Source organism: Macaca nemestrina, chromosome 4, assembly GCF_043159975.1.
Source record: "Macaca nemestrina isolate mMacNem1 chromosome 4, mMacNem.hap1, whole genome shotgun sequence".
In the NCBI taxonomy this organism is placed as follows: Eukaryota; Metazoa; Chordata; class Mammalia; order Primates; family Cercopithecidae; genus Macaca; species Macaca nemestrina.
Genome location: NC_092128.1, coordinates 21,541,232 through 21,567,495, shown reverse-complemented (window position 1 = coordinate 21,567,495; position 26,264 = coordinate 21,541,232). Strand labels below are relative to the sequence as shown.

Sequence of the window (26,264 nt, the reverse complement as noted above, 5' to 3'; positions counted from 1 at the left end):
CTCTCTAGGCACATTTCAAGAGTCTGCATCACAACTGCAGAAACATCATCTTTGTTTTTTTTCTGTTTTACCATGAAGTGGCGATGGTACACAAATTCCATTTATTTCCTAAAACTGTTGGTAGACAAGGTCTTCACTTAAATCAAGTAAGGAAAGGTATGATTTACTGTACTGTGAAAGCATGGCTACAGATTATCATCTCTGGGCAATAGCTTTCTTCCCTTGAGCATCTCTCAAGGGCGCTTTGCCTATCCTGGAGAACTAGTTTGCCAGGCCTATGACAGCATTTGGAGGACCTAAGGGAGAAAGAGCGAGACTACGGATCTATGTCACATCTTCACCATTATTACTTTAGCCCCAAAGCATCTCTAATTAAGTAAAACTGGACCAGAAATCTCACAGCACTGCAAATCTCCATCGACTACATAATCCTCTCTTTGTTTGCTTTTGGTCCTTCTAATTATGAATATTTCTCTTGAAACAATGAACAAAGCACATACAGTAAAAGAGAGCAGGCGAGAATGAGAGTGAGAGATGAAAGTTACAGCAACCACACAGAGTGGCATTGAAATGAGAGAAAGACAAACATATTCTCTATTCAAGTGGCCACAAACCCATTTAGGGAATGCCAAACAGCCTCAAAGGTAACATTCACGACCAACAGAGGGAAGGGGTGCAGAAAGAGCAAAATGGAAGGAAGAAGACAGAGATGAGCATTGGTGTGGAGGGAAGGAAATAATTTTCAGCATGTAAATAATAAAGGCTGCTTGGTGAGTTCTTCATTTGTTACAAACTTCTACCAATTCCCTTTATTATCATAATTTCCCAGTCTTTAAGACTCTCCTACTCAAATATACTCATTGATGATCCCCGTGTGAGCAGTGCTTGAAATATCTTGTTGTTCTTGTTGTTTTTAAATAGATTCCTATTTTTAGGTATATTTGGCTTTTAGAAAATAGCACTGTTGAGGTTGGGGAGATATTGGTCAAAGGTCATATAATTACAGTTCAGTAGACTAAGTTCAAGAGATCCATTGTACAACATGGTGACTTTGGTCAATGATGATATAATATATTCTTTAAAAATGCATAGGGAGTGCATATTGAGTGTTCTCACCACAAAAATAACTGTGTGATGTAATACATTCATTGATTAGCCAGGTTTAGACATTCAACAATGTATATGTATGTCAAAAAATCATGTTGTACACAATAAATACATGCAATCAGTCAATTAAAAAGTTTAAAAACTAATTTTTAAAAAAAACGTTGTTTTACCTTTAGCATTTACAATTCCGTTCTTTCTGTATACCCTCCTCAGTTTGCTGAGTCTCCTGAACGTCTTTCGAGTTTAAAATTGTACTGCCACCTACTGTTAACGTTTAAGAACTGCAACAAAATGAGGGCAAAGGAGTTTGAAATCTGAGGAGAGAGATTGAGGAAGAATGGGCAAAAGTGGACAGTGGACACAGAAAAGAAATGGATAAAATAAAGAGACGGAGTTGGAGAAAATAATGCTTCACAAGCTTATTCATCCTGACAATGTGACCATTGCATTTTAGTATTTTGTAGACAAAATGAAAAAAGAAATAATTAAACCCAGCACAGTTGTGAAGCAATAAAGGATGGGTGGCTTGCCTTTAGAAATCAGTCTCTGCAATATAGTTGCCAGCCCAATCTCTAAAAACAGGGTGAAGAAATAGAAAAGGCACATTATTCTAAAATCCAGCCAACGGAGACATACCTGGAGAGCGAGGAGGAAGGGCCCTTTAGAAAAAGCCAAGCTGCCGGCTTTATCCTAGTGACTCTGGGAACCCTGGCCAACAGTTTCCGTTGAGACATAATCCATCTGGATTTTGTGAATGTGGACTTCTTTTTTTTTTCTTTATAAGCATAAGTTGAAACATGAGGGAGCTCTGGATTGTGAAGGCAAGTCACATGAGGGCCACGTTTGGTCTTAGCACGTGGGGCTTATAAGGAAGGCACCTCACTTATCTCGTGATCCCGGATATGCAATATCTCCCTGTGGTAACTGAGTAAGGACTCAGCCACAGCTAGTTATTTTTAGGAAATCCAAATAAGGACTTCTGATCCCAGTTTTAGAAAATGGAAGACAAAACTAGGCGGGGTTGGAAGCTGCTTTGGCACCTCTGAAGATAACTGTAACATACCCAAAAGCTTTCCCGACAACATCTCCTCCCATCCCACCCTTCTCAGGAGCGAGTGGGAACAGAATCTAAACAGCGTCTGCTTCCTCCTGACTCTAATGTGTCTAAAGACAAGAGAGTTTCTCGCTTATAGATCAGTTCAAGGAGCTCTGTGGAAAAAAAAATATAATGAATGCAGATAAATCATAGTAATATTGAAAACAAGAAATTAAAATGGGCTCGACAGACTGTGAGAATAATTCAATTACTCCAGTGTTAGATATTAAGAACTGCTATGTACTTAACTCGATTCCAAGAGCTGTGGGAGGCACTTAACTTATAACATTTCATTTCCACCTTTAAGGAGATTCTAAGGGAATCATGGATTAAGACCAGCATCTCACAGAGTACTGGAAAAAACTGTTAGAGGATTGTTGTTCTTACGTGTGATGCCTGGCACAATCATCCAGAAAAGTTAAAAAAAAAAAAAAAAGAAAAAGGCAGGGGGGTGGGAAATGTGGTCTCTATCTCCCTGATTTCCAAATACATAGTGCTAGCACGGTGTTGAGATATCTCTTGTTCTGATTTCTTAGAGGTGGGGATTCAGAAGGCCTCAGAAGTACCTCAAAGAAGTCCCATGCCCTATATAACTCCCCAACCACCACCATTTCCAGTACGAAGATGACATCCCCTTCACATTCCTCAACCCCACGCTGAATATGGTAAGTGATGATTGCTCCAAATCCCAGCAACTTCAGATTCGCAGGCAAATATTTTTGAAAGTATTTCAAAATGATCGCTCTTTCATACTTTAGATCTGTTTAATCATATTATTCACCTAAGGCAGATACATTGAGAAAACAAGAGTTGGTGGAAGTTGGAGAATGCAGCAAATGGACCAACAGTCTATTTTGGAGGTGAGTGCCTGGGAAACAATTCTTCCTTGTCACTTTTCCTATCACTGTGCTCACCAACAGTGCCTACATCTTCCTAGACCCACCATACTTACCTTTTACTTTCTCACTTGTGAAATACCAACATTTCTCCAAGTCAGGCATTCAAGTGCATCTTTATTATTTTGATCTGTGAATTCCCTGGATCAGGCATATTTATATTCAAATTTGAAATATAGAAATGGAATCTACAGCCTACCAAAAATGGCCAACATTTTACATATTATTTTGTTATCACTATTATTTTGTTATAATTTGATAAGTACTAGGTTTAGTATAGCAATATAAATAGACATGTATCTATTTTGGTTTGACAGAGCGCCTTTTCTATCAAGGGATGTTGTATGAATGGAACATCCTTCCATTCACCCGAAAAGCCTGCCTTGTTGAATGCCTACCATTCTAGGTATGGTGCAAAGTGCTATGGAGACAGAGGGAGAAATGCACAGTTTGGTCATCCAAGGAACTCACATGCTTTAAAGAGGGATCCAGTCAATACTGCCTCACATTCACAGTATTCCTGAAGTGTGAATAAACATGGCTGCCAGTTTTACAAATGTCAAAAGAAAGCCACTTAACACTAATATTTCCTCATGTTCTAATCATTGGCAAAACTTGGAACTCATGGCAATGAAAGGCGAGAATTTCCTGGGATTATTTCAAATAAAATGGATGTTTAACATTAAAGTAAGTTTGTTTGTTTTTCTTTTAATGTCATTCAAAAATAAGATCTGGTATGCAGGGAATTCTGTTCTGACTCTTCCACTAGCTGAACTTGGAGAGGCAAATTTAAATCCATTTCCTCCGAGTGGTTTAGGGCCTCCATATGCATAACTGATTGAGGAACAATTATAAAAATAACAAAGCAAAATCTCTTATTAAATATTTCACACACCCATAGGAACAGAGTGTTATTATGTGCTTGCCAAATAGACTAACTCACCAATTCATTTCAAACTCGAGGTAAGTCAGGAAGAAAAAGAAGAAGAAAGGTAGACATATGTCAGCTATCCTGTATTTTTCCAGCTGGAATGATTATTCGGGGTGAGCAAGATTGAGAGCAGTCAAAGGTAAGTAGGGACGTCAAAGGCAGGTAGAAATGGGACCCAACTATCTCAGTGAAACAGATGCCAGGAGCCATCTTTATCCTGACAGCACTGATTTCATCTCTAAGATACATTTCAGCAAAACCTGCATCCCACTAAGAAGATTAATTTTCTCCCACTTATCTGATTGTGACGTTCAAAGAATATTTCCAAAATCAAAATCGCTGTCCAATAGTCTGTCCTCCTGCTGAGAACCTGAAGCTTTCACAATAAGCACAATTACCCTTTGTATTAGGTTCAGGCCATAACCTAATGTCCAGAAGAAACTGAACAAAGAAAATAGTTGAGGACCAGAGAGGAATGAAGTTATTTCACTCATAATCAGTCTAGCATATCTGAGTTTTCAGAACAGAGGAGGTTTCTGGGCTTTATTTTCTTGATATAGTGATTCAGAATTGCAATTGCAGACTATACTAAAAAGGCCAGCTTTTCAGTTTAAAGTATTATTAGGTGTTTTGATATCTCCAAATAATTTTGGTTGACCAAATTTCCTTAAGCACACACAACATACAGGGATGTTGAACTACATCGAGTGTTTTCCATTATTTGAGAGACATTTCTGGTTTACACAATGAGGAAGGACAAACACTTATCTGTTCATATGTAAAAGATGAAGAAAATACACATAGAACCCCTAATAAGCCTATTTTTTTTCTTTGAGGCTGACATTTTCGTTAATTCTTTAAATATTCATCCTTTCTAGAAGTAAAAATGTTAAACCTAAAAAAAGCAGCAAATTCTATTTCATCTTGTTTCCAGAACACTCTATGCATATATCCATAATAGCACTTATTAGTAGGAATTGTAATAATTGGTCTAATATTTCCCTTTAAATATAAGCTCTTCAAGGGCAATAATTATTTCTTCTTTAGTTTTATATCTTCAGTGCCTGACTTCAGTCACTGAAGGTGCCCAATATTGACTTGTTCAATACATGATGGACTGAATCATTTACGCTATTTCTTAGGATTCAAATGAAATCACAAATCAGACCTCACACATTATAGTTAAACACTTGCTAGCATTATCTTTCCTTGTCGCGAGAAATCCTCTGCCAATCATAAAAACCCATTAGTCATGTGTAGCTGATAGGGTACCAGATACCTGCCTAGACACAGTTATCTGGAGTGAATATCTGCCCTCTGTGTGGTTCACTACACTGTTTCCCCTGTGTCTTAGTCTAGTGCCAAGATATTATTTGTGTGACAGTCCGTTTTAGTTCTTTCAGGCCTAGGACTTGGGGACACGGAGAAAAAGTACACCTCTTTCAGTCATTTGGGGGTTTCTTACAAACTACAAAATCTAAGAACCAGAAAAAAGTTATTCTGATTCAGAAACAAAAGCAGTGTCTCCTAGCCCCTTTACCTGCCTGCTCTTAACCCATCTGACTCAGACTTGAGTCAGTCCTTTTCTCAAAGAAAACTGAAGAATAATACATCAGAGTTTTCATTCCATGCCTATTTTCTTATCTCATAGATCCTCAAGTGGCAAAATTCTTCCTTACAACTCAAATAGATTTTATCTGCTAAAATTTAAGTTAATTCCCTCCTTATTAATCTTCTGCCAAATGAAATATAGTCTTGTCACTAATCGTGGTGGTACAATTAATGATAAGAGCAAATACATTTCCAGAATCATGTCATTTTAAATAGAACTTCCTTGAACCTTGAAAATGTTTTTTTTAACTTAAAGACAAAATCATTATGGTCCTAGCAGTAATAATGTCAGTCAGCCACTTCTCACCAATTCATTTCAAAATTGGTTCTCAAATATTCGTTATTATGTTCACAGGTTTTGAAGACACTGTACACATTATGTATCCTACTTTGGAATTACAGTCTTTCCTATAGGACCTGCATATAAGTAGGCATATGTATATCTTTCTTAAAATTATAATGTTTCTAAATGGAAACAGTCCATAAAAATGCAACCAGTTCCAGTAATGATAGAAATCTAATTCATCTTCTTTATATTAATTGCCTCTCACTCTGCCTGAGAAAAAGGGAAGTTGATGGATCTAAGGGACGATTTTAAAGTTTAAAACCATGGGAAAATGCTGAGAAGATCCAACAGAGCCAGGTCAATTGCAGTTTGGAGGGGAAAGGGCTGCTTGGCACAGAAATGCCCTGAGTGACTTGGAAAGCATTGTGGGTATATGGGGAAAGCACTGTGGGTATAGTTCTGTTTTCAGTACTTTTTTCTTTTAAATCAGACTTCTCAGAATTTTGTCTTATTTATCTTTTCAAAGAATTATTTATTTATTTATTTTGTATTACTTTTTTTTTTTTTTTGAGATAGAGTCTCACTCTGTCGCCCAGGCTGGAGTGCAGTGGCGCGATCTCGGCTCACTGCAAGCTCCGCCTCCCGGGTTCATGCCATTCTCCTGCCTCAGCCTCCCAAGTAGCTGGGACTACAGGTGCCCGCCACCATGCCCGGCTATTTTGTATTTTTAGTAGAGACGGGGTTTCACCGTGTTAGCCAGGATGGTCTCCATCTCCTGAACTTGTGATCCGCCCGCCTCGGCCTCCCAAAGTGCTGGGATTACAGGCGTGAACCACCGCGCCTGGCCAAACATTTTATTTTCGGTTCATCATCTGTCTGCTTTATTCTCCTTGTAACTGATTTCTCTTATTATCTTTTTTTTTCTCCCCTCTCATTTCTTTATGCTGGGATTCTTTTACCAATTTATCAAATTGAATGCTTTGCTTATTTGCACACAATCATTTTTCCCTTGATAAATGAATTTACAGTCCTAAATTGTTCTATGAATACCACGTTAGCAGTGTCTTGAAAATGCTAATAAGTAGTATTTTCAGTTCTAAGAATTGAAAGTTTCTCTTTTGATTTCTTTTTATGTAGTGAGTTATTTGCCACTGTCAACAGGGTGTTAAAATTGAACCTTTCCTATCTCCCAAGTTGACTGGGGCCTTAAAGCTTAAAGCAATAGATGCTGATCATACCTAGATTATTACAACAAGCGTTCAGGGCCGTTTCAATTACTGACTCATAAATACTCTAACTGGGAAGGTAAATGTTGCAATATCGAGGAAGCTGAAACTGCATATATATTCTGCAACACAGAAGAGCAGAGGAAGTTTGCTGCATTTTTAAAAATAATAGAATATTAGAAATCAATATCGAAATGGAGAAATAATTTATAGCATATGTATGATGAAATATTCTATAACAAAAATTATTAAAAACCCACATCTATCAATATGAATGAATTTCAAAAATACAATGCTGAGTGAAATGGCAAGTTCCAAAATATATGCATTATATAACACAGGCGAAAACAAAAATACAAGTTGAGTATCCCTTCTCCAAACAGCTTGGGACCAGAAGTATCTCAGATTTTTATTTTCTTAGGATTTTGGAATACTTGCATTATACTCACCAGCTGAGCATCCCAAATGCAAATATCTGAAATCCAAAATGTTCCAATAAGCACTTCCTTTGAGCATCATGTCAGCACTTTAAAAGTTTTGGATTTTGGAGCATCTCAGATTACAGATTTTCCAATTAGAAAGACTCCAACTTGTACAAAACAAAACCATAAAACAATGTTTTTTGTTTGTTTGTTTTTTGTTTTTTGTTTTGTTTTGTTTTTTTCCCCAAGATGGAGTCTTGCTTGTTGCCCAGGCTGGAGTGCAGTGGCACTATCTCAGCTCATGGCAAGCTCCGCCTCCCGGGTTCACGCCATTCTCCTGCCTCAGCCTCCCAAGTAGCTGGGACTACAGGCGCCCACTACCGCGCCAGGCTAATTTTTTGTATTTTTAGTAGAGACGTGGTTTCACTGTGTTAGTCAGGATGGTCTTGATCTCCTGACCTCATGATCCGCCCGCCTTGACCTCCCAATGTGCTGGGATTACAGGTGTGAGCCACCGCGCCCGGCCTAAAACAATGTTTTTTCCACTACTTTATGTCGTTTATGGCTTGAAAGACATAATGCAAATATAGAAAAACAACGACATAATAAATCAAGGTGGTTGGTACATGATGGCCTTCTATATAATTTTTATGCTCATTTTGATTAGAACATAGTTTATATATGTTTAATAATTTTAAACTGAAGTTTACCACCATTATATTTTGTTTCAATCTCTTCTTTTAAAGAAAAAATGCTTAAAAATTAATTCTCAGCCATATTTACTTCTGGGTAAGTTTGCAGTTGTATATTTAATGTACATGCATAGTACCCCTATATTGTAGGATTTTTCACTTTACAAATGTAAAAGAGAAATAGAAACCAAAGTAAACCTCTGTGGCTCTGGTATGCTGACTTTGTATGGTCCCTTTGGGAAGATAGTGTAGGACAACGGAAAAAGCATGGAGTCAGAAGTCAAACCGACCTCAGGTCAAACCACACTTGTCATCTGAAGTGACCTAAGTTAAATATTTTACCCTCTAGTAGCCTCAGTTTACTTATCTGTTAAGCAATGGCTAAATTTCAAAATTGTTGAAAGATTATTTAATTACGATACAAAGCAAGTGGGAAGTATTCCATCAATACTAGTTATTACTAACATTGTTAGTTATTTCCACAACTGCAATTATACGTATTTGTGTCAGAGATGATGTCTGAAGGAAAAAGATATTCTAAGAAATAAATGGACATAATAATTTTAATAAAGAATTAATTAAAAAGTTGAGGTAAGGCATCTAGTTTAGTTTTATTTTTAAGTAATTTAACGCAATTTTAATATGCTTGTGTCCTTTATGAGGCAGGAATTTACACCGAACCTAGTGGAGATGACTTGTCTTTGTTGCACGATGTCTGGAGAATCAGCTGGAGAAGCCGATAGGCTATGAGTGAATGTTTGAATGTCCCTTTGCTTGTTTTCAAAGTAATTTTTCAAGTTTTTTTTTTTAAGTGTCTACTACTCTAGGGCATTTTAGAATTAAAGTAGTATAAATGACTGTGAAAACTTATAGCTGTCAATTGAAGATCAACCAAAAATTAAGAGAAATCCCTAAAAGGATCATATAACTCAAATAAACAGAAAGAGTTGATTTTGACATATGGTTTTAAGAACCTGGCTATTATGTAAAGTGGCAAATTTATTTGTGATTCGTGGGAAGAATATTTACTATCTTATATATAATTATTTTATTTATCATGATATGTACATCAGTATGTTACATATAGAAAAATCAGGACCTAGAAAACTAGATTGAGCTCATATTTGCTTTGTGGAAACAGACTATATACATGTACAACTAAAATACTCATCTGGTTTGTCTAGGCTTAATTTTATTTCTGTAGCTAATTAAAACTCTAATTTTCCAATAAGTCTGCCCACAGATAAATGGCCACTTTTTTAGCCATCCGTGGGTGGCTGACTCACCCTGGTTCACAAGCCTCAATTCTGTATAAAAAGGAAATGGAAAAACATCCTGAATTGTAAGCAATCAAAATGCCATCAGAAACTAACAACACAGTTTAATTAAAAAGAAAAATCCATAGTAATTCATTTTTGTTCCTTTCCCCTCTTCACACAAGAAAATAAGAGGTAATACAGAGAAGCAATTAAAATGCAGTCTCCTTTTGCCCTCAGGGTGTGTGCCTCGAAACTTTGCCAATGAAATAATTAGCTCCAAATTTCTCATTTCTTTCCCCTTCGTAATATTGAAATTGCTTCTGGTCTTCCTTCAGAAACAAAGCACTTCCTTTGCCTCTTTAGTTAACCCTAGGCTTCTAAGAATCTTTAGTAATCTTGTTATTCTATCAAAAGGCTAAGGCTGTGTGGTTACAAGGCCATTGTCACTATTTGATTAAGATCCCAGGTAAACTGAAAACCAGTCTAATTTCATGAACACACTGGATTTGTGTAACCTCTGAGATGGACTGATTGGCCTGAAATTAAAGAGTAGGAGCTCATGAATATATCTGTCACCAGGAGAGATGATAGGAAGGTGGATTCACTGAGCACGAAGGCATCAAGACTGTTGTGGAACTTCAGCATGCATCCTACACTCTCACCATGATCAGACCTCAAAAGAAAGCACATGTACTGTTCTGATCTACGAACAAATGCTTTACTGCTTACCCACAGAGACTGCAACCACAACATGGGCAGCACCTAGCTTTAGCCAACAAAACCATGTGGCAATATTGGGTAGAGCACACGTGCACAGGCTCAGGACTGAGGACCAATGAAACAGCAAGATAACGTGTTCACAAATGAAAAACCACGTGTCACTTTCAAGCTACTCATGATCACTCTCATGCATGTCTTTATGATGTGGCAAACAGGGACGTCTGATAAACGCTAGACTCCAGAAAAGAAGACCCTGGTGAGGTTTAAAGTATGGGGAGGTCCACATGCAAAGGGCTCAAGGTGGCTCAGGAGCAAGAGAAATGGAAGGTGGAGCTCCATGAAGAGTTTGGGGTAGATAAAAGTGAGCAAGTTGTATGGAATGTCAAACACAGAGTAGCACCTGCACGAGACAGCCTGAGCGCCATTGAAAAGAGAATCCTGCCCATTGGTGCACAGCCCACAGTACATCCTCTCCCAGCAATCACAGTGGCACAGAGGAAAAGAACAGCGAGAGGACTCTTACTGTAGCACGCGGGAGTGGCTGAGATCTTTCAGATCTGAGTCCTCATAATAGGGAGCTATCATCCCCAGCCCACTGTCACTCAGCATGCGTTTCCGCAGGGCAGGATTCCACCAGTCTGAGATCCTGAGAGAAAGAAGGGCACCAGACAGTTACGCATTCAAAGTCAGCCACGTGACTTCATCTCCACTTTCTGAAGATGAATCTTGCCTGTAAATGTGAGAGGCAAAATTCATCTTTATGGAATGTTTACCAGATACTACATATTTATTATTTCATTCACTTATCTCAACAATCATGAACTATTTGTATGATTCTGTCCCCTTTACAGATGAGAAAACTGATTTTCAAGATTAAGTCATTTTAAATGTGACATGAATAAGAAGTAATAGACCTAGTGTGGAAATGCAGATTAGAAAATAACAAAGTCCATCCTGTTTCACTGCTTCCCTGATCCTGGTTTAGTTCTGGGGAGGCAACTGATGAGAAATAAGAAAGGCACTGATTCAAGTCCTGGTGGATTTTCAGGCTCCTTTATTTTTGGAGCTAGAGCTAACAGAGGTCTAGCCAGGCCAAAGCAATTCCTTTTGGCCATTATTTGACATGAAGAAAACGACCATACAAAAAATTAGCCGGGCATGGTGGCGGGAACCTGTAGTCCCAGCTACCCGGGAGGCTGAGGCAGGAGAATGGCATGAACCCAGGAGGCGGAGCTTGCAGTGAGCCGAGATTGCGCCACTGCACTCCAGCCTGGGCAACAGAGCGAGACTCCGTCTCAAAAAAAAAAAAAAAAGAAAGAAAGAAAACGAAAAAGAAAAAGAGAATGACCAAGTGAGCAAAGACCAGGGCAATTTGGCAGAATGGACTTTCTCCTTACTAGATCAAGAGCCAGAGGCCAGGTTAGGTGGGCTAACCTGGCTCTAGCACCTGCTGCTTCTGCAGTAGGACAGAACATTCTACCTTCTTTCCCCACTACTATGGGTCTGACGCATGGATGTGCCCTGCGAAGGTGGCCTTCCCCACCACCTTTGGGGCTCCCAGGGGTACATCAGGCTACCCCTTGTGCCTGTCAGCCTTCCCTCATGCTCTGACATCGTGGCTCTAGCTTCCTGAGAACAGCTTTCTATCTGTTCTACACAGCCACTTGTGGCCTCTCTTGTCTCCCCCCAGACTTGGTACCTACTGGACATCAACTGCCCCTGGCAGAGTGAGAAACCACTCACAAATAGCAGCAGTGAAGCAAAAAAGTGAAAAAAAAGTAAATCAAGTGACAAGGGGAAAACAGGGATGAAAATGACATTGCAGTTGTGCTAGCCTAGTGGCCTGTTTATTCATACTGTATGAGGATGTGTATACCATTTGCATTAACTATTTGGGTACATTGTGTATGGTTTCTAGAGCAATTCTTATTTCAATAATTCAGGCCCCATAGACCAGTAAAACACTAAATTTCACAAGGGCAAAGATTCTTATCTGTTTTTATTTTTGTACTGTTATTCCCCAAGTGCTGACACTAAGACCTGCCACACAAAATTCTCTAAATAAATAGTTTTGAATTACTGAAATAACCTAGAAATATTAATTATGTTTTGGTGGTAGAAGATGGTCATTAAATGCATGGGCTCTGGCATCAGGCAGCCCAGGACTGTATCTCATTTTTTCTACTTATTTTCTGTGAAATACTAGGCAAGTAACATAACGCTTTAGGTCTCAATTTTTTAATCTATGAATTAAGAATAATTGTTCCAAATTTTCAAGGTCACTGTGGAATGATGATGATGATTATTATTATTATAACATTCTATTTAATGCGTGTTTTAAAAATGCCAGGAATGACTTTAAGTGCTTTATCTGTATCAATTCTTTTAATCACCAAACAATTCTCTGAGTGAGGATTATTATTATTTGTATTTTACAGATGAGAAAATAAGCACAGAGCACTTAAGATGATTAAGTCACTATGAAGTGGTGGTAGAAATAGAAGAGAGACACAGGACAGAGCTCCTAAAAAGTGCTTGGTACATCATAGTTATTATACAATCTACGTGTCTCCAGCAGCCTGGAAATAGCAAAGAGGAGGAAGAGGAGAAAAACTGTCAAATCACCTGTGTCAATTTTTAATGTAGATAACAGAGTTACTACAAAAGTGTAAGCACAAACACAAGTACTAGTGTTTTCTAGGTTTGTTAGGAAGAGTTGCTGTGATGGAGAAAAGAAGGCTTGGACATGGTGCAAATCTGGTTTTGTGTTTCTGCACGGCCATTCATAAGACAGACTTACAATAACCACTCTAAGGAAACCCAACAAGAAAATCTACATTTCAAAATCATTTGATGTCATTACAATGATGTCAAGTTCAAAGGCGAACCAGACATGGATGTCACCCTGAGGCCAGCCTCACAGGCAAGGAGAGGCACACTCACCCCGAGGCTTGCTCCACCACCAGGTCAGGCATGCCCGGAGGTGTCCCCGCTGGCTGTGACACCACCATATCTGGGTCCAGAATAAAAATCTCATCTTGGGAAATCTCCATCACAAAGTGCAAATGTTCCTAAGGAAGAACAAGAAGTCTGTTGCATGAAGAATAACAAAACAAGTATTCTTGGTCTCGAGGAATAATGAAATTCTCCAACATGTCAAAGGATCACAGTGTGTTGTCAGAGCTTGATCAGCTGATGATCCTCCCCAAAGCTGCGCTATGGCAGGCAGTGGGAGATGGGGAGAGATGAATCCCCTTGGTTCAGGATTTCCAATTAATCAGGATTTTTTTTAGGTATATCTAGAAATGGCTGGCCTCATCTTCCCAAATACTATTAGAGAAGTGACACCCACATACCATTGACCCAGTGAGAGCGTATGATAGCCTGGACTTCCACCCCATCATCTGGTCAAAGCTAAGCAGCATGGTTAACATCTTTATCATTAGGTTCAATACTGTACATTTTTTTTCTAGGATAATTCAGATAACGGGAGGACTTCTTAACTTGGGCAAAACCATATTTTTTTTCTCATCGCTGACCTCTAGGGATTGGCAAATTGAAACTAAGTAGTCTAGTTATACACTTGGGACCTCAAACTTGCTAAACAGAAATGAGCTTAAAAAGACATACAAAATTTGGCTAAGAAGGAGTAAAAATATCTTTGTGAATGAAAATTTGGAGTATAGGCTGGTGATAATGTCTACAAGTCAACTTATTTTCTGTACTCATTTGCAAGATCAAGCCGTATCATCTTGAGTCCATAAATCATAAAACATGTGAAGATAAATAAAAGACTCATAGCTTAGGTTATGAACACCATTCCAAAATTTGTAAGTGTCTCAGTGTGTTTTGTTAGAAAAATTTATGAGATTAGCTACCAACAAAGTACATTAACTTGGGAATTTTTCACTTTTACAAGCAGGCTGGAAAAAAACTTACCTGAGATCTGTCTATTCGATAAAAGCGATCAGCAGAAGTTGCTAGGGGAAAAAGAAATGCAGATGGCATTCAGAATGTTCTGTAATCTGGCATCAAATTTATAACCTTCTCTTCGACTATGCTGGTCAAAACCCCTACATGATGGTCGTGCTAGTCTCCTGGCCAGTCCCTAAATCTATTAAGAAAACTTCAGCACTTCCATGCCTCTGCCACTGCTATTCTAAGGCTTAGAAAGCCCTGGCCATTGCCTCTGCCATCTAAATCATACTTGTCTTTAAAGAACTAGCTCAAATGCTTCTGCTTCTGTAAAACCTTTCTCAGTCCCAACCTCCCTACCCCAGACAGAATGTATTGACCCTGCCTCCATGCACATTTACATTTTTTAAAACTTCTTATACATACTATCTTCACAGATAACCATAAGACTAAGAGACTTTGCCTCTTTAAAAATCTGTTTCATTTAATCTTTTATGCCTCCTGAAATTAGCACAGGATCTTAAAGAAAGTCAGGAATGGCTATGTATTTATTAAGTAAATAAAGCTAGAAAAAGCTATGGTTACGTAGACTTCTCAGGGAAGTGACTTCCCATTTTGGAAAACGGCTTGAAGATTCAGGCCAGGGACCATATGTGGTCTTAAATGAATCATTTCACTTTCAACCTGCATCCTTAGAGCCATGTCTGAAGGAAGCCAAAACAGCAAAAAAAATTATTTAAGCATTCTCTAAAAGAGATTGAGCTGCATCTATGGTATGAGGAAAAAAAAAACCTAAATTAGAAATTTTAGGTTTCTAGAAATTATTTTAAATATTCTTAATATTAGAAAGAACTATCAGCTGCATTTCGCGAAGCTCAGGTGGGAGAACTACTTGAAGCCAGGAGTCTGAGACCAGCCTGGGCAACAAAGCAAGACTTCATCTCTACAAAAACAATTTTTTTTAATTAGCTGGGGATAGTGGTATGACCCTGTGGTCCCAGGTACTTGGGAGGCTGAGGTGGGAGCATTGCCTGAGCCCAGGAGTTCAACGTTGCAGTGAACCGTGATCATGCCACTGCACTCCAACCTGGGCAACAGAGTCAGACTCCCATCTCAAAAAAAAAAAAAAATCAAACCAAAAAGAATGATGTGCTTCTCACTTACATCTATCTAACAAAACCCAAATATTATAAGTAGATTTTCTACAAAACAAACAGCACAAGAAAGAAAAACTCAAAATGCAAGTAATTATTTTAAATTCACAAACACTTAATGAGTAGCTTCTCTCCAAAGGGGACTGAACTAAGAAACCAGCCAATCATCGTCCCTGCTCTCTAAAATCTAAGAATAGAATAAAATCTGCCTTGGAGAAATTAACTCTATTTTGTTCTTTTAAACCACGACTGCAATTACCTTTCAAAGGTTTTTTTAATAAACCTATGGAGTGAAACTACATCTGGGTTAAGACTGTTAGCCACAACAGTTGTAGTTTTATCTAAGACTTTAGATAGAACATAACATAAATATTTTCATAATTTTCTGAAATACATGTTGTTCCTCTGCAAATTCAGGAATGACAAATGATTATGTTTCTCATTGCTATGGAATAAAGAAGCTGGAGGGAAGTCCTCAGAGGCAGCTGACGAGACATTAACAAAAACTTGCATCATGATTTGTGTGGGTTAGATCTCATATAAACACAAGTGGCCATCTTCATAACACTAGAAAAATATGCCTATGGCATTTAAAGTGTTCTGTGATCTGGCACCAAAGTTATAACCTTCTCTTCCACTATGCCAGTTAAAACCCTTACATTCCAGTCATGCTAGGCTACTGGACAGTCCTTAAATCTTAATAGATCTCTGCTGCTGCCATCCTAATGCTTGCTCATACACTCACAAATCCTGTCATACTCATATTCACATTTATATCCTCTCAGACGCTCACCCAGATAAACAAAAAAGAGGTCTGCAATGAAAACCGTGTCTCCATATGAACAAGAGAGAGAATGAGTAGTAGATACATTGGGTAGTATGTAAGCATGAATATACAGAGGTGAGAAGGTATGCAATATGGGTAATTGGATAGAAATGTAATATCAGGCAGCATCTAGGAGACAGATATTTGAGATAAAAACAGACTCATTAAACAACCATAAAATAACTAACGTGTTATGCATGCAATATGTTGTGCTGATCCAAGCAGATGTGAATGCAACTGAATTTTTCTACCTTTCTCCAGAAACGTATACATCATACTGCAATAATGGTCTCATAAAAATAATATGAATGTTCCATAAGATGCAAACAACATAGAAATTAGTATCCATCCTATGCTTATAGAATCCAGCTACTGGTCTGAATTAATTTAAGGCAGGCAGTCAAGTTTTAAGAAACGAGGGCTGATGAAAAGGAAACATCAGCCTGAGCAACTTGATGCTGAGTTCAGCCAGAGTTAACCAAGTTGTGTTGAGGGAAATGACTTCAGGAAAGGACAGGGCAACATTAGTAGGTCCACATTGTTCCGCACATAAAAACCAGCCATGTGGAGTCACAAGAAGGCTTTCTGAAAAATCTTTTGGAAAACTAGAGTCCCCCCTATCAATTGATGCCTTGCTCTTCAACCTCCCCAACTCCCATGATACCCACAAGAAATGCAGAACTCACCATCTAGGAAGCACCACCGAGGGGAGAGCCTCTGTGCTGAGAGAGCCCTGGGGAAGGAGGTTTCATGGTCCTGGAAAGAGACACACACATTCTAGTGGCTCCATTTCAATAACCTGATGGGCTTCCCTCACTCAGCATTCTGCCATCCTTTCCTACACAAAGCACTGGTGAGAAGACCAAATCACATTTTTTTTTTCTCTAGGAACAGAAAGAAGGGCTCTGCTTTGAAATTCTTTCACATAGAAATTTTAAAAATAACTCCCTCATAAAATTACCAGGAGGTTCTCAATTATTCCATTAAATATTTTCTATTATTCCATTAAACATAAATAATCTATTTTAGGACATTTACTTCTTATGGGAATTTCTTTCTTTCCCTTTGTGAAGCCAAGGAACGAGTGACAGCTGGCTGTCATTGACACCTAGGTCTAAGGCACTGGCACAGAATGAGAATGAATCAAACGTTATCTACTGGTCACATGGGACATACAGTATGTGAGAAAAAGCAGCAGCGATCCATACACAGGGGCTGTTCATCTACATGGGAACAAAATCAACCTTACACCTTGAGGTCATCTCCAACCTCAGCCTTCTCCACTGAACCCAATTACAGAGGAGTAGACAAGGAAGAAAAGTAGTGCCAGGTTAACCAATGACAAAATCACTCTGTCCAACACTCACCCAAACTGCAACGTGCTCATTTACCTGAGCATTTTCTAGGCGTCTCACATCTGTGACCTCCCAATTACCCCTCCCTATTTAACATCAAGTCTGCCTGACATAACTGCCATCATTCTTTCCTCTGAGTTTGGATAAAAATATGTCTCTTCTCTTCAAAGCCAATCACTTAATTTAGACTCTAGACTATCTTTCTTTCTCCTTTGAACTTTATTTCTGTAGCATTATTAAAATCCACTCATTAATTCTTCTGCTCTCAATAGCTCCCTCTCTTCCAAAATACATTCCCCTCAGCTGATCTTGTTACATCTATTTTTTATTGCTATTTTATTTATATTTTATTTTTTGAGACAGGGTCTCACTCTGTCTTCCAGGCTGGAGTGCAGTGGTGTGATCATGGCTCACCATCGCCTCGGTTTCCTGGGCTCAGGTGATCCTCCAGCCTCAGCCTCCCAAGTAGCTGAAACTGAAGTTGATATATCTTTTGAAAATCTTCTTGAACTCTCCTTTCTTGCCCTTCCAAACGCCTGAAGCTTATGTTTATTATCTCCTGCTCCAAGTCTCACTTACACGCCTCAGACATGACCTCTAGAAGCCTGGCCTCTGACCTCCCGGGCTTCGAAAAACTGCCCTTCCAACAGATTGCCAGGACTGGCTTGCTTCCCTGATTTACTACAATTCTCAGTTCCCAAACTTCCTTGAAGTCTCAGAAGCTTTTATTTCTTATAAAGAATTAAGGCTATATCCACGAAACAGAAGAGAGAACTGGCAGATTGAAAACTGAAAGGATTTTCTCTTTCAGATTCCAAACTTTTAAAAATTAAACATTTTCTCTACTAAGAGAAGCCTGTCAATGATAACCAGGGTGGAAGGAGAGCACCTTCTAGTTTACAACATGTGATTTGGAGCATTCTAGCCCGGGTTTGCAGTGGAATTGAAATCACTGACAGAAATGGGACAAATGAGGGAGGCCAGGTCTCTGAGGGGAAGACACTGGGAGTCTGGCCCTTATTAGGGATTTGAAATGTTCAAATGTAGGGAGCAACATTGGGGTGCGACTGTGCAGGCAGCAATAAAGACGTGGCAGCTGAAGCTGCAGGTGTGGATGATCTTGTGTGTACAGAGGGGACAGGAGAAGAAAACAGGAATAACATAGAAGTAATAAGGACCCAATCAGAGGTTGTACTGACTTTCTTGGTAGTTACTCAACACTCCCTGCTGCCCTACTTGATCCTCAAATAAAGCCTGGGCTTAAATCACTTGTTCTCAAAGTGTGCATCAGCTGGAAACTTGTCAGAAGCACAAATTTCCAGGGCCCATCCCAGGTCTACAGAAGCACTATGGGTGGAACCCAGTAATGTGTTTTAACAAGCCTTTCAGATGAGTCTGAGGATGTATGTGAAAGAACCTAACATTACCAAACAAAAGGGAGGTATCTTAGTAAACTAGAAACATTGAGTGTATGGAGTTTTACTCTAAATGAATTCTGTGAATTAAATAATTGATAGAGGAAAAACTGGTCTCATTCAGGAATGCTACCAAAATCTGTATTTATAAATATAAAATATATCCATATAGCTATAGATACAGAGATACTATATACTACATATAGAAAAAAATATATGTTACATATAGTCTCTCTTGCTCTATTATGTATATATATTCTATATATATGTGTATATATACTCTATATATACGTGTATATATATTCCTCTTTTTTGAACTGAATTTTCATCCTGATTGTTGAGCTAAATGAAATCTTGACATGTGCTTAGTAACTATTTATATGAGAATTATGTGTAATATTTTGAGAATTATATTTTGACATGTGTGACATCTTGTTTTAAAGGAACTTAAGGTACTTAATGCATTTTTGTAAAACAGATAAAGCTGCTGACGTCTCTCAGTTGGGTGAGAAATGTAATTATAGACCAATAAATTTGGAAGTGATTCAAAATATTTAGTGGCAACTATGAAAGCTAATAAATAAAGAGATTAAACAGAAACAGGATTATCTTCTCTATGAATAAAGGAGCTAAAACACAAGGACCCTTTCTGCATTTTGATGTTGAATATGCTGCAGAGGACACTATAAAAACATATCCTAATTTCCCTAGGTAAAAATCAACAGAAAGAATACAGGAATGCTTGATTTATCATTTTAAAAACCTAAGGATCCATCACACTATCTTTAGGCTATTCTAATTACAGAATATTGGATGTTATTTAGTCTAGGTTAATAAAATCCAGATTGAGGCACTGCCTCAGCAACACGACTACCATAGGTTGGTAAGGAAATACAGATGGTGTGTATCTTTTTATGTGCAGGTGGCTGTCTGTCTGGAGAGTTTTATGCCCATGCCTGACTTTATTAATGTAGTTCGCTTTTGTTCACTTATTTACTCAACATTTTGATCCATGGATGGAAACTGCAAAAATGTTTGACCTACAGAAACATCTGATATAACTCAATGTTCTTAAAGAGGTTTTGTCTAATGATAACATTATAATTTTGTTTGGTGAAAACACATTGGTCACTATAAAGCCCTTTAAAATACTTTAATGGGTCCTCAAACAGGTTCAACAATTCTTGAACTCTCCAAAATTGTACACTAGATTTGGTATGTCTGTGGGTATGTTCATTTTCCTGGACAGAAAAACCACTGCTTTCTAGATTATCAAAGTGATCTGAGATTCCCAAAATGCTGAGAGAAAAAAAAAAAAAAAGCTATTAATTTAAAGAATCAAAAATTTAGGTCAGAGGGAATTCAGCAAAATAAGAAGATTCTGATCAGTAAAATGCCTTATGAGAATAGGAATCACCGATTCAAAGTTACCGGTAATTGTAATATCAAAACAACAAACAACAAAAGCTCTCTGAGCTTATGGCTATTCTCCTAGCAGCGGACTAAAACTAGGTCAATTTCTACATGGAAGAACTCAATTTTTTGCTTATTTCCATCCATGGTCTCTCCCAAGTGTTTGTTTTCAGTGCCTTATGTTCTTCTACTTATGTTCATTTTTATAAACAGACAGAGGAAAAATGTATTTATATTTACCATTGGATGGTATTAATAATTGAAGTTAAACAATACATCATTAATTAAAGGCATAGGAATCTGATTTTAAAAGACAATGTTACTTAAAATAATTGGATACTTTCCTGGTGACCTGAACATTAAACTGCAATTTTGGGAGTTGTTAGAAAAGCAAAAGTAGAGCTCTAACGTCTCTGAAATGCTTCCCTGAAATAGATTTGCACCCTATTTCAACTTTTTTGAAGCTCTTTCCACCTTGTTCATTTTAAAAAAGTGAGTTCTTAAAGAAAAGCTACTCACATAATAGGTTCTATGTTAAAAGTCATTTGACTTTCAATGAAAAACTGTAATTACTATCTGGGTAGATTCATAATGCAATTAAACTACTTATTTAAAAATTCTACATATATAAAATGTACAAAAGCATCAAGTCTCAAAAAAATTTGCTCTTGAATCTAGTCCATGTACATATCTATGCAGATGAAAATGCTTCACCTACATTGGGACACTAGAAATTGGAGATTTTTTTGAAGTCAGTGTTAAAATGATGTTCTAGTGTAGCAGATTGACAATATGCAAAATATACCTACAAAATATGCCAGCAATCTGTAAAATAAGCAACAAGAAAATCCAGGTATGAAGCACAAATGGGTGCTGAAAATATATCTCAAAGATCCGAGAGAGAATAGGAGGTGAAGAGCAGGCTAGGGACAGAAAAGTTGGTGGTGGTTGAGGTGGTGGTGGTGGATGTTGGATTTCACTTGAGTTGAGAAACAGAGCAAAAAGATAGTGAGAAAGTCTGCTTCGCAAAACTGAAATTTTTGTAGGATGTGATCATCATTATCACAGACAAGCTAAGAATTGAGATGCCAAAAAATGTTCCTGTCCTGGAGGTGTTAAAATATCGTAGGGGAGACAGATCTGATGAATGAGATGGAAAAACAAGGCGAGAGATTGTATGTGATCCAGCCCCAATTAAGCAGCAAGCCCAGAGGCGGCGGAAGGCTGATGGGATGCGCACCAGCTTTGAGAGGCACGACAATCCTGGCGCCCGACTCTCACCCGCTACTCGCTGTGAGAGTTTAGGATAGTTTCTTATCCAGTTCCTTGAATACCTCATTTTAAAATGGCTACAATAATATCTAACATAAGGGTTCTTTTGAGGAATTAATGACACATAAAATGCTTAACCCATTAGCGGAAACGTGTTTATGTGCAGATAGAATTATCCGAGAGATAATTATATCTCATGCTAGGCAGCTGAGACATTATTTTACCTAAAAAAATTCTGCCCTTAGTCATATGAGGGTCTCATGGGACACTGGCCACATTTCAGACCTGGTCATTTAGATGGTGCTACCCCTAACACAATACTATTTATCCATAAATACATTTGCACTCAGATTCTGAGTTTTAGAGAAAAGAAATAAACAGGGCAAATTTGTATGAGTGAACACAAAACAGGGTGGCTTTTAACAAAGGCTGAAATCACGCCATTTGTTGGTTTGATGCTTATAGGGCTTGTCTTAATCAGCAATCCAGTGCCTCTGTTCACAATATTAGATGTTATATCATTGTCTTAAATACAGGATATTGTCTTCAAGGCTGAATGTCTTCTATCACCAACAGGCATACATTTCAGAACATTTTATTTTACTGATGTCTCCCTTCCCCATTCAAGAGTAACTGCTCACTTGGTATTACCCTAGTTTCACCAAAATTAACTTATCACTTGCTAATTTGGGCCATCATTTGTCACAAAACTATACATTATTCTTATTCCTGTGATACAATTGTGATCAACCTTTTCAATGCATGTTTATTAAAGCCAATGAAATGCAAGGCATGTGACTGGAAGGTCACAAAGAATAAAGCGTGGACCATGTCTTTAAAGGGTGGCTACTACACTAGGAACCAGTCTAGATGCTCTGCATGCTTCTCTCTGGCTCCAATTCTTAGAGCTACTGTAAGTCTGATTTACCAAGTTTCAACTTCTTTTCCCAAGGGATGACTATTTTAATTATGATTTCAATTTACTTCCTGGTTACTGCCAACAGCCACCAATTTTAGAAAAAGGATTTTGAGCCAGCTTCCAAAAGAATCAGAGTTTGGTAATAAGAAAAAAAAAAAATAGAAGACAGCAGAAGAAATTTACTGTTGGCAAAGCAAATGGAAGACTCAGTTCACATTTAAGAAAGCCCTTTCCTTTGAAAGTCTCAAACTTGGGGCTAAAAACCTTCGTTCTGGAGCAGTAGTTTACAAAGAGTCCTGGTGCTGATGTACAGCCAAGAAGTGCCAGTAGATACAATCCTGAGTCATCCAACCCAGTTACACAGAGGCCAGCTGTCACTATGTCAAGTAGAACAGGTAGCTCTTGACTCTGGCTGTCCTTCATTCCTTCCTACTCTTAGTCTTCCACCTACAGCTTCTACCCTGACTCATCTCCACTGTCTAGCAGTGAAGGATAAGAAACACTAATCTGGACAAGCTGTCAAAAAAATCACAACCACATTTTGGTGACGGTAATTTTCCTTTTTTTTTTTTCTTTTTACGGTATGCTCATTTTGTGCTTCTGAGAATTTCATGTAAACACTGCTCTACTTCTGTATTAATGGTGGCTATAGATTAAATAAAGCTTAGAGTATTCCATTTTTTATTTCATCTACTGAATATTTTATACTTGATACAATTTCTCTCAGCCATATATGTTACTATCAGAATTCACAATTGGAGTGTTCAAGTCTTACATAATCATCTCCCCTAGTTTTAGGGTTACCTGGACACTGCCACAGAGATAATTTAGAAATATTAGGCTACAGTCTCAATAATAGGTTAGTTTTAACCCAAAATCTATGTATGTGCAGGCTTTCTTCGTTTTGTTATTAAGAAGGCTGCATAATCTAGCTTCTACCTACCTCTCCTGCAATTCACCCCACTATTCTTCCTGAACCTCTTCTCCTACATCTAAGAGCTGACCACAATAAAGAACTTCAGTTGTGAGAGTTTAAGTAAACTACCCAGACGTCCCAAGCTATTCAGTGGTGGAGAGTACAGACTTCTTTTACTTCAGAGCTCATGACCTCATGTACAGGGTTTTATAGCTTCTAAAGGAATTATGATTTCAGGTTTTGAAGGATGAGTGAGGTTCGGTATAAATCAAGTTTGAGAGCTCAGAATTTTCTAGACTCAGCTCAAACAAAAGCAGGAAGAAAGCAAACTAGAATGATCTAAATGGATATGAAGACCTCATTCTACTCTAGTCAAAGATCTTCCACAGATTCAACTTTTATTACTTGTCAAACTAAGCCTCCTGTTTCTTACCAGACAGTTTGCTCCTGGTAGCTCAGAGTTCCTGCTCCCACACATTCTTTAGTCTTGCTGTCTTCCCACTTCCCACCACTGTGTTCCCTGCTGCCTAAGAATTCCACAGGAATATGGTAATCAATGGGAACGATAGGCAACTCCAACCCAGACATAGGAACTGAGACTACAACCACGTGAAGAAAAATTCAATTACAGATTTTGGGTAACTTTGCTGTATGCGTTATGTAATTTACAAACTTCACACAAATACAGCCAATCTTAGTATGTTTTTAGCATGTGACATATTTTTTATTTCTGTTGTGATTTTATCTTTGAAGTACCATAAAGTTTACTGCAATATTGTTTGCAAACAATGGCAACAATACTACACAACCTAAAAATGTCTATCCATAGAAACAGGGTTAAATAAACACCATGGAATAGAGTGATAATTTTTAAAGACTGAGTTAGAGTTTCACCTATTAGCAAGATGTAATTTCCATGGTACATTACCATTAAAAATAAATTGTGGTATAATATGTATAGTGTGCACATGCAAATTGTAAATACATTTTTATTTTTATTATAATTTTTATTTTTATTTTTTGAGACAGAGTCTCACCCTGTCACCCAGGCAGGAGTGCAATGGTGCAATCTCAGCTCACTGCAACCTCTACCTCCTGGACTCAAACAATCCTTCCACCTCAGCTCCCAAGTAGCTGGGACTACAGGCACGTGCTACAGTACCCAGCTAATTTTGGGGTTGTTTTTTGTACAGACGGGGTTTTGCCATGTTACCCAGGCTGGTCTCAAACTCCTGGGCTCAAGCGATCTGCCCATGATGGCCTCCCAAAGTGCTGAGATTGCAGGCATCAGCCACTGCGCCCAGCTACATTTGTATTTTTAAGCAACAATCCCCATATATGTATTCATGTACATCTATATGTGGAACTTTATATAAATGTGGGAAAACAAAACTGCACACCATAAAGGTATACATTGGGTGGCGAGTTAAAAACCAAGCAGAAGTCTAGAATTATGTACAATATCAAAACTACAGTAAACCAAGATTATAAAACCTGGCAGATTGCAGAACACACATAGCTTATAAAAGTCAAGAGATATACCATGAAGACCTTGATATCAGAGAGAAACGCATATTGTATGGGTTAAAAATGGAGCAGGAATAAAGAGAAGCAGAATATCAGACAGGAATTCACAATTTACAGTGAAGGTGTGTAAACTTTTTATGCTCGCACATTCTTACCCTATCATGACCACATAGAAGAATATGTTCTTATGTACACAGGGTACAAATAATTCCTGCATCATGTCTATCTACACACCTTTCTCTTGTACTAAAAAAATAATAATAATGGGAGTGTAACTGAGTGATAGTGATGTTAATAGAGAGGTATTACTGAATTTTCTCTAATTCGTGTTTAAAGTAACTCTCGTTACTAATTCATACAGCTCACATCAGGTAAACACGTTCTCCGTTCTCAGAGGGCCTGGAAGACTAGTAGATTGGGTAGCCCTGGCATTAAAGATTCCTGGATTCAGGGGCATCCTCTGGCCTCTGCAGAAGGGTGAAAAGCAGTGCAATGTGAACCATGAATTAGACATGGAAGGAAATAGGAAGTAAGAAAAACAAACGGCTCCTTGAAAGAGGGCGAATATTGGTTCCAGGACAGACCTTAGCTTCATGGAAGCTCTAGGTTGGACCCGGCAATGTTCTCATCACTAAACAAGAACATGAATGGTCAGAGTATTTTTGATTTGTGAATGCTGCACATTAAACAAATGTACAGTGACCTATTTTCCAATACAGAGAAAAAATACAATCTTAAAAATATGCATCTTTCAAAAGTATCTGACAGAGTAGATACTTAAGAAATATGATTGTATGAATGCAGTTATATTTCAGAAGACAGTCACATAATTACCTGAGCTGTGCCTCTAACCATCACATCTACAGCCTTCAATGGTAATTTAGAGCCTCTAGTCTCCCCAGTCCTCTCAAATTGCATGATCAAATCAATGATTCATCAAAGAGATAAGATACTTGACTTGTCCATTTTTGGATCTGTTATTTTTCTTCATATAAATGGTGTGATTTAGATGAATGCAACTGTCATTGCTCTGTAATGTAGGCCAAATGACATAACCTTAGATATACCATGCTCCTTTCTATTTTAAATACAATAATCTAAAATTACATGCTCTTTAAATGAATAATATTAGCAAAAACTGCTCATTTCAAAAATCCCTGATACGTGAATCTTCGCTTTTGATATATGTTAATGGAAAATCTGCTTCTTGTGCTAAAAATACAGACACATGCACAAACACAAAACTGACATTCCTCATGTGTATATATTTCTGAAAGCCAACTGGCACAAATTATATAAAACTGAT

General features: G+C 38.0%; 1 protein-coding gene and 1 long non-coding RNA gene across 21 annotated transcripts in view; one reads left to right on the top strand and one right to left on the bottom strand.

Moving 5' to 3' along the window:
- Nucleotides 1-26,264, bottom strand: part of LOC105471320 (diacylglycerol kinase iota) — a 453,152-nt gene that overhangs the window by 55,942 nt on the left and 370,946 nt on the right. For 15 of the 19 annotated variants that reach the window (XM_024789548.2, XM_024789549.2, XM_071094416.1 and 12 more), the window contains 4 exons: nucleotides 16,828-16,897; nucleotides 14,186-14,226; nucleotides 13,190-13,317; nucleotides 10,770-10,892 (listed from right to left, as the gene is read on the bottom strand). In XM_024789548.2, the coding sequence (XP_024645316.2) occupies nucleotides 10,770-10,892; nucleotides 13,190-13,317; nucleotides 14,186-14,226; nucleotides 16,828-16,897 (362 nt within the window). The remainder of the gene's footprint in view (nucleotides 1-10,769; nucleotides 10,893-13,189; nucleotides 13,318-14,185; nucleotides 14,227-16,827; nucleotides 16,898-26,264) is intronic. The other 4 variants (XM_071094423.1, XM_071094431.1, XM_071094429.1 and 1 more) reach the window with 1 other exon arrangement.
- Nucleotides 679-3,189, top strand: LOC139362722 (uncharacterized). Of its 2 annotated transcripts, none has more exons than XR_011621936.1 (3): nucleotides 679-770; nucleotides 2,740-2,868; nucleotides 2,990-3,189. It is a non-coding gene; the product is annotated as an uncharacterized lncRNA (long non-coding RNA). The 2 variants fall into 2 exon arrangements; XR_011621935.1 differs by having other exon boundaries at nucleotides 2,994-3,042.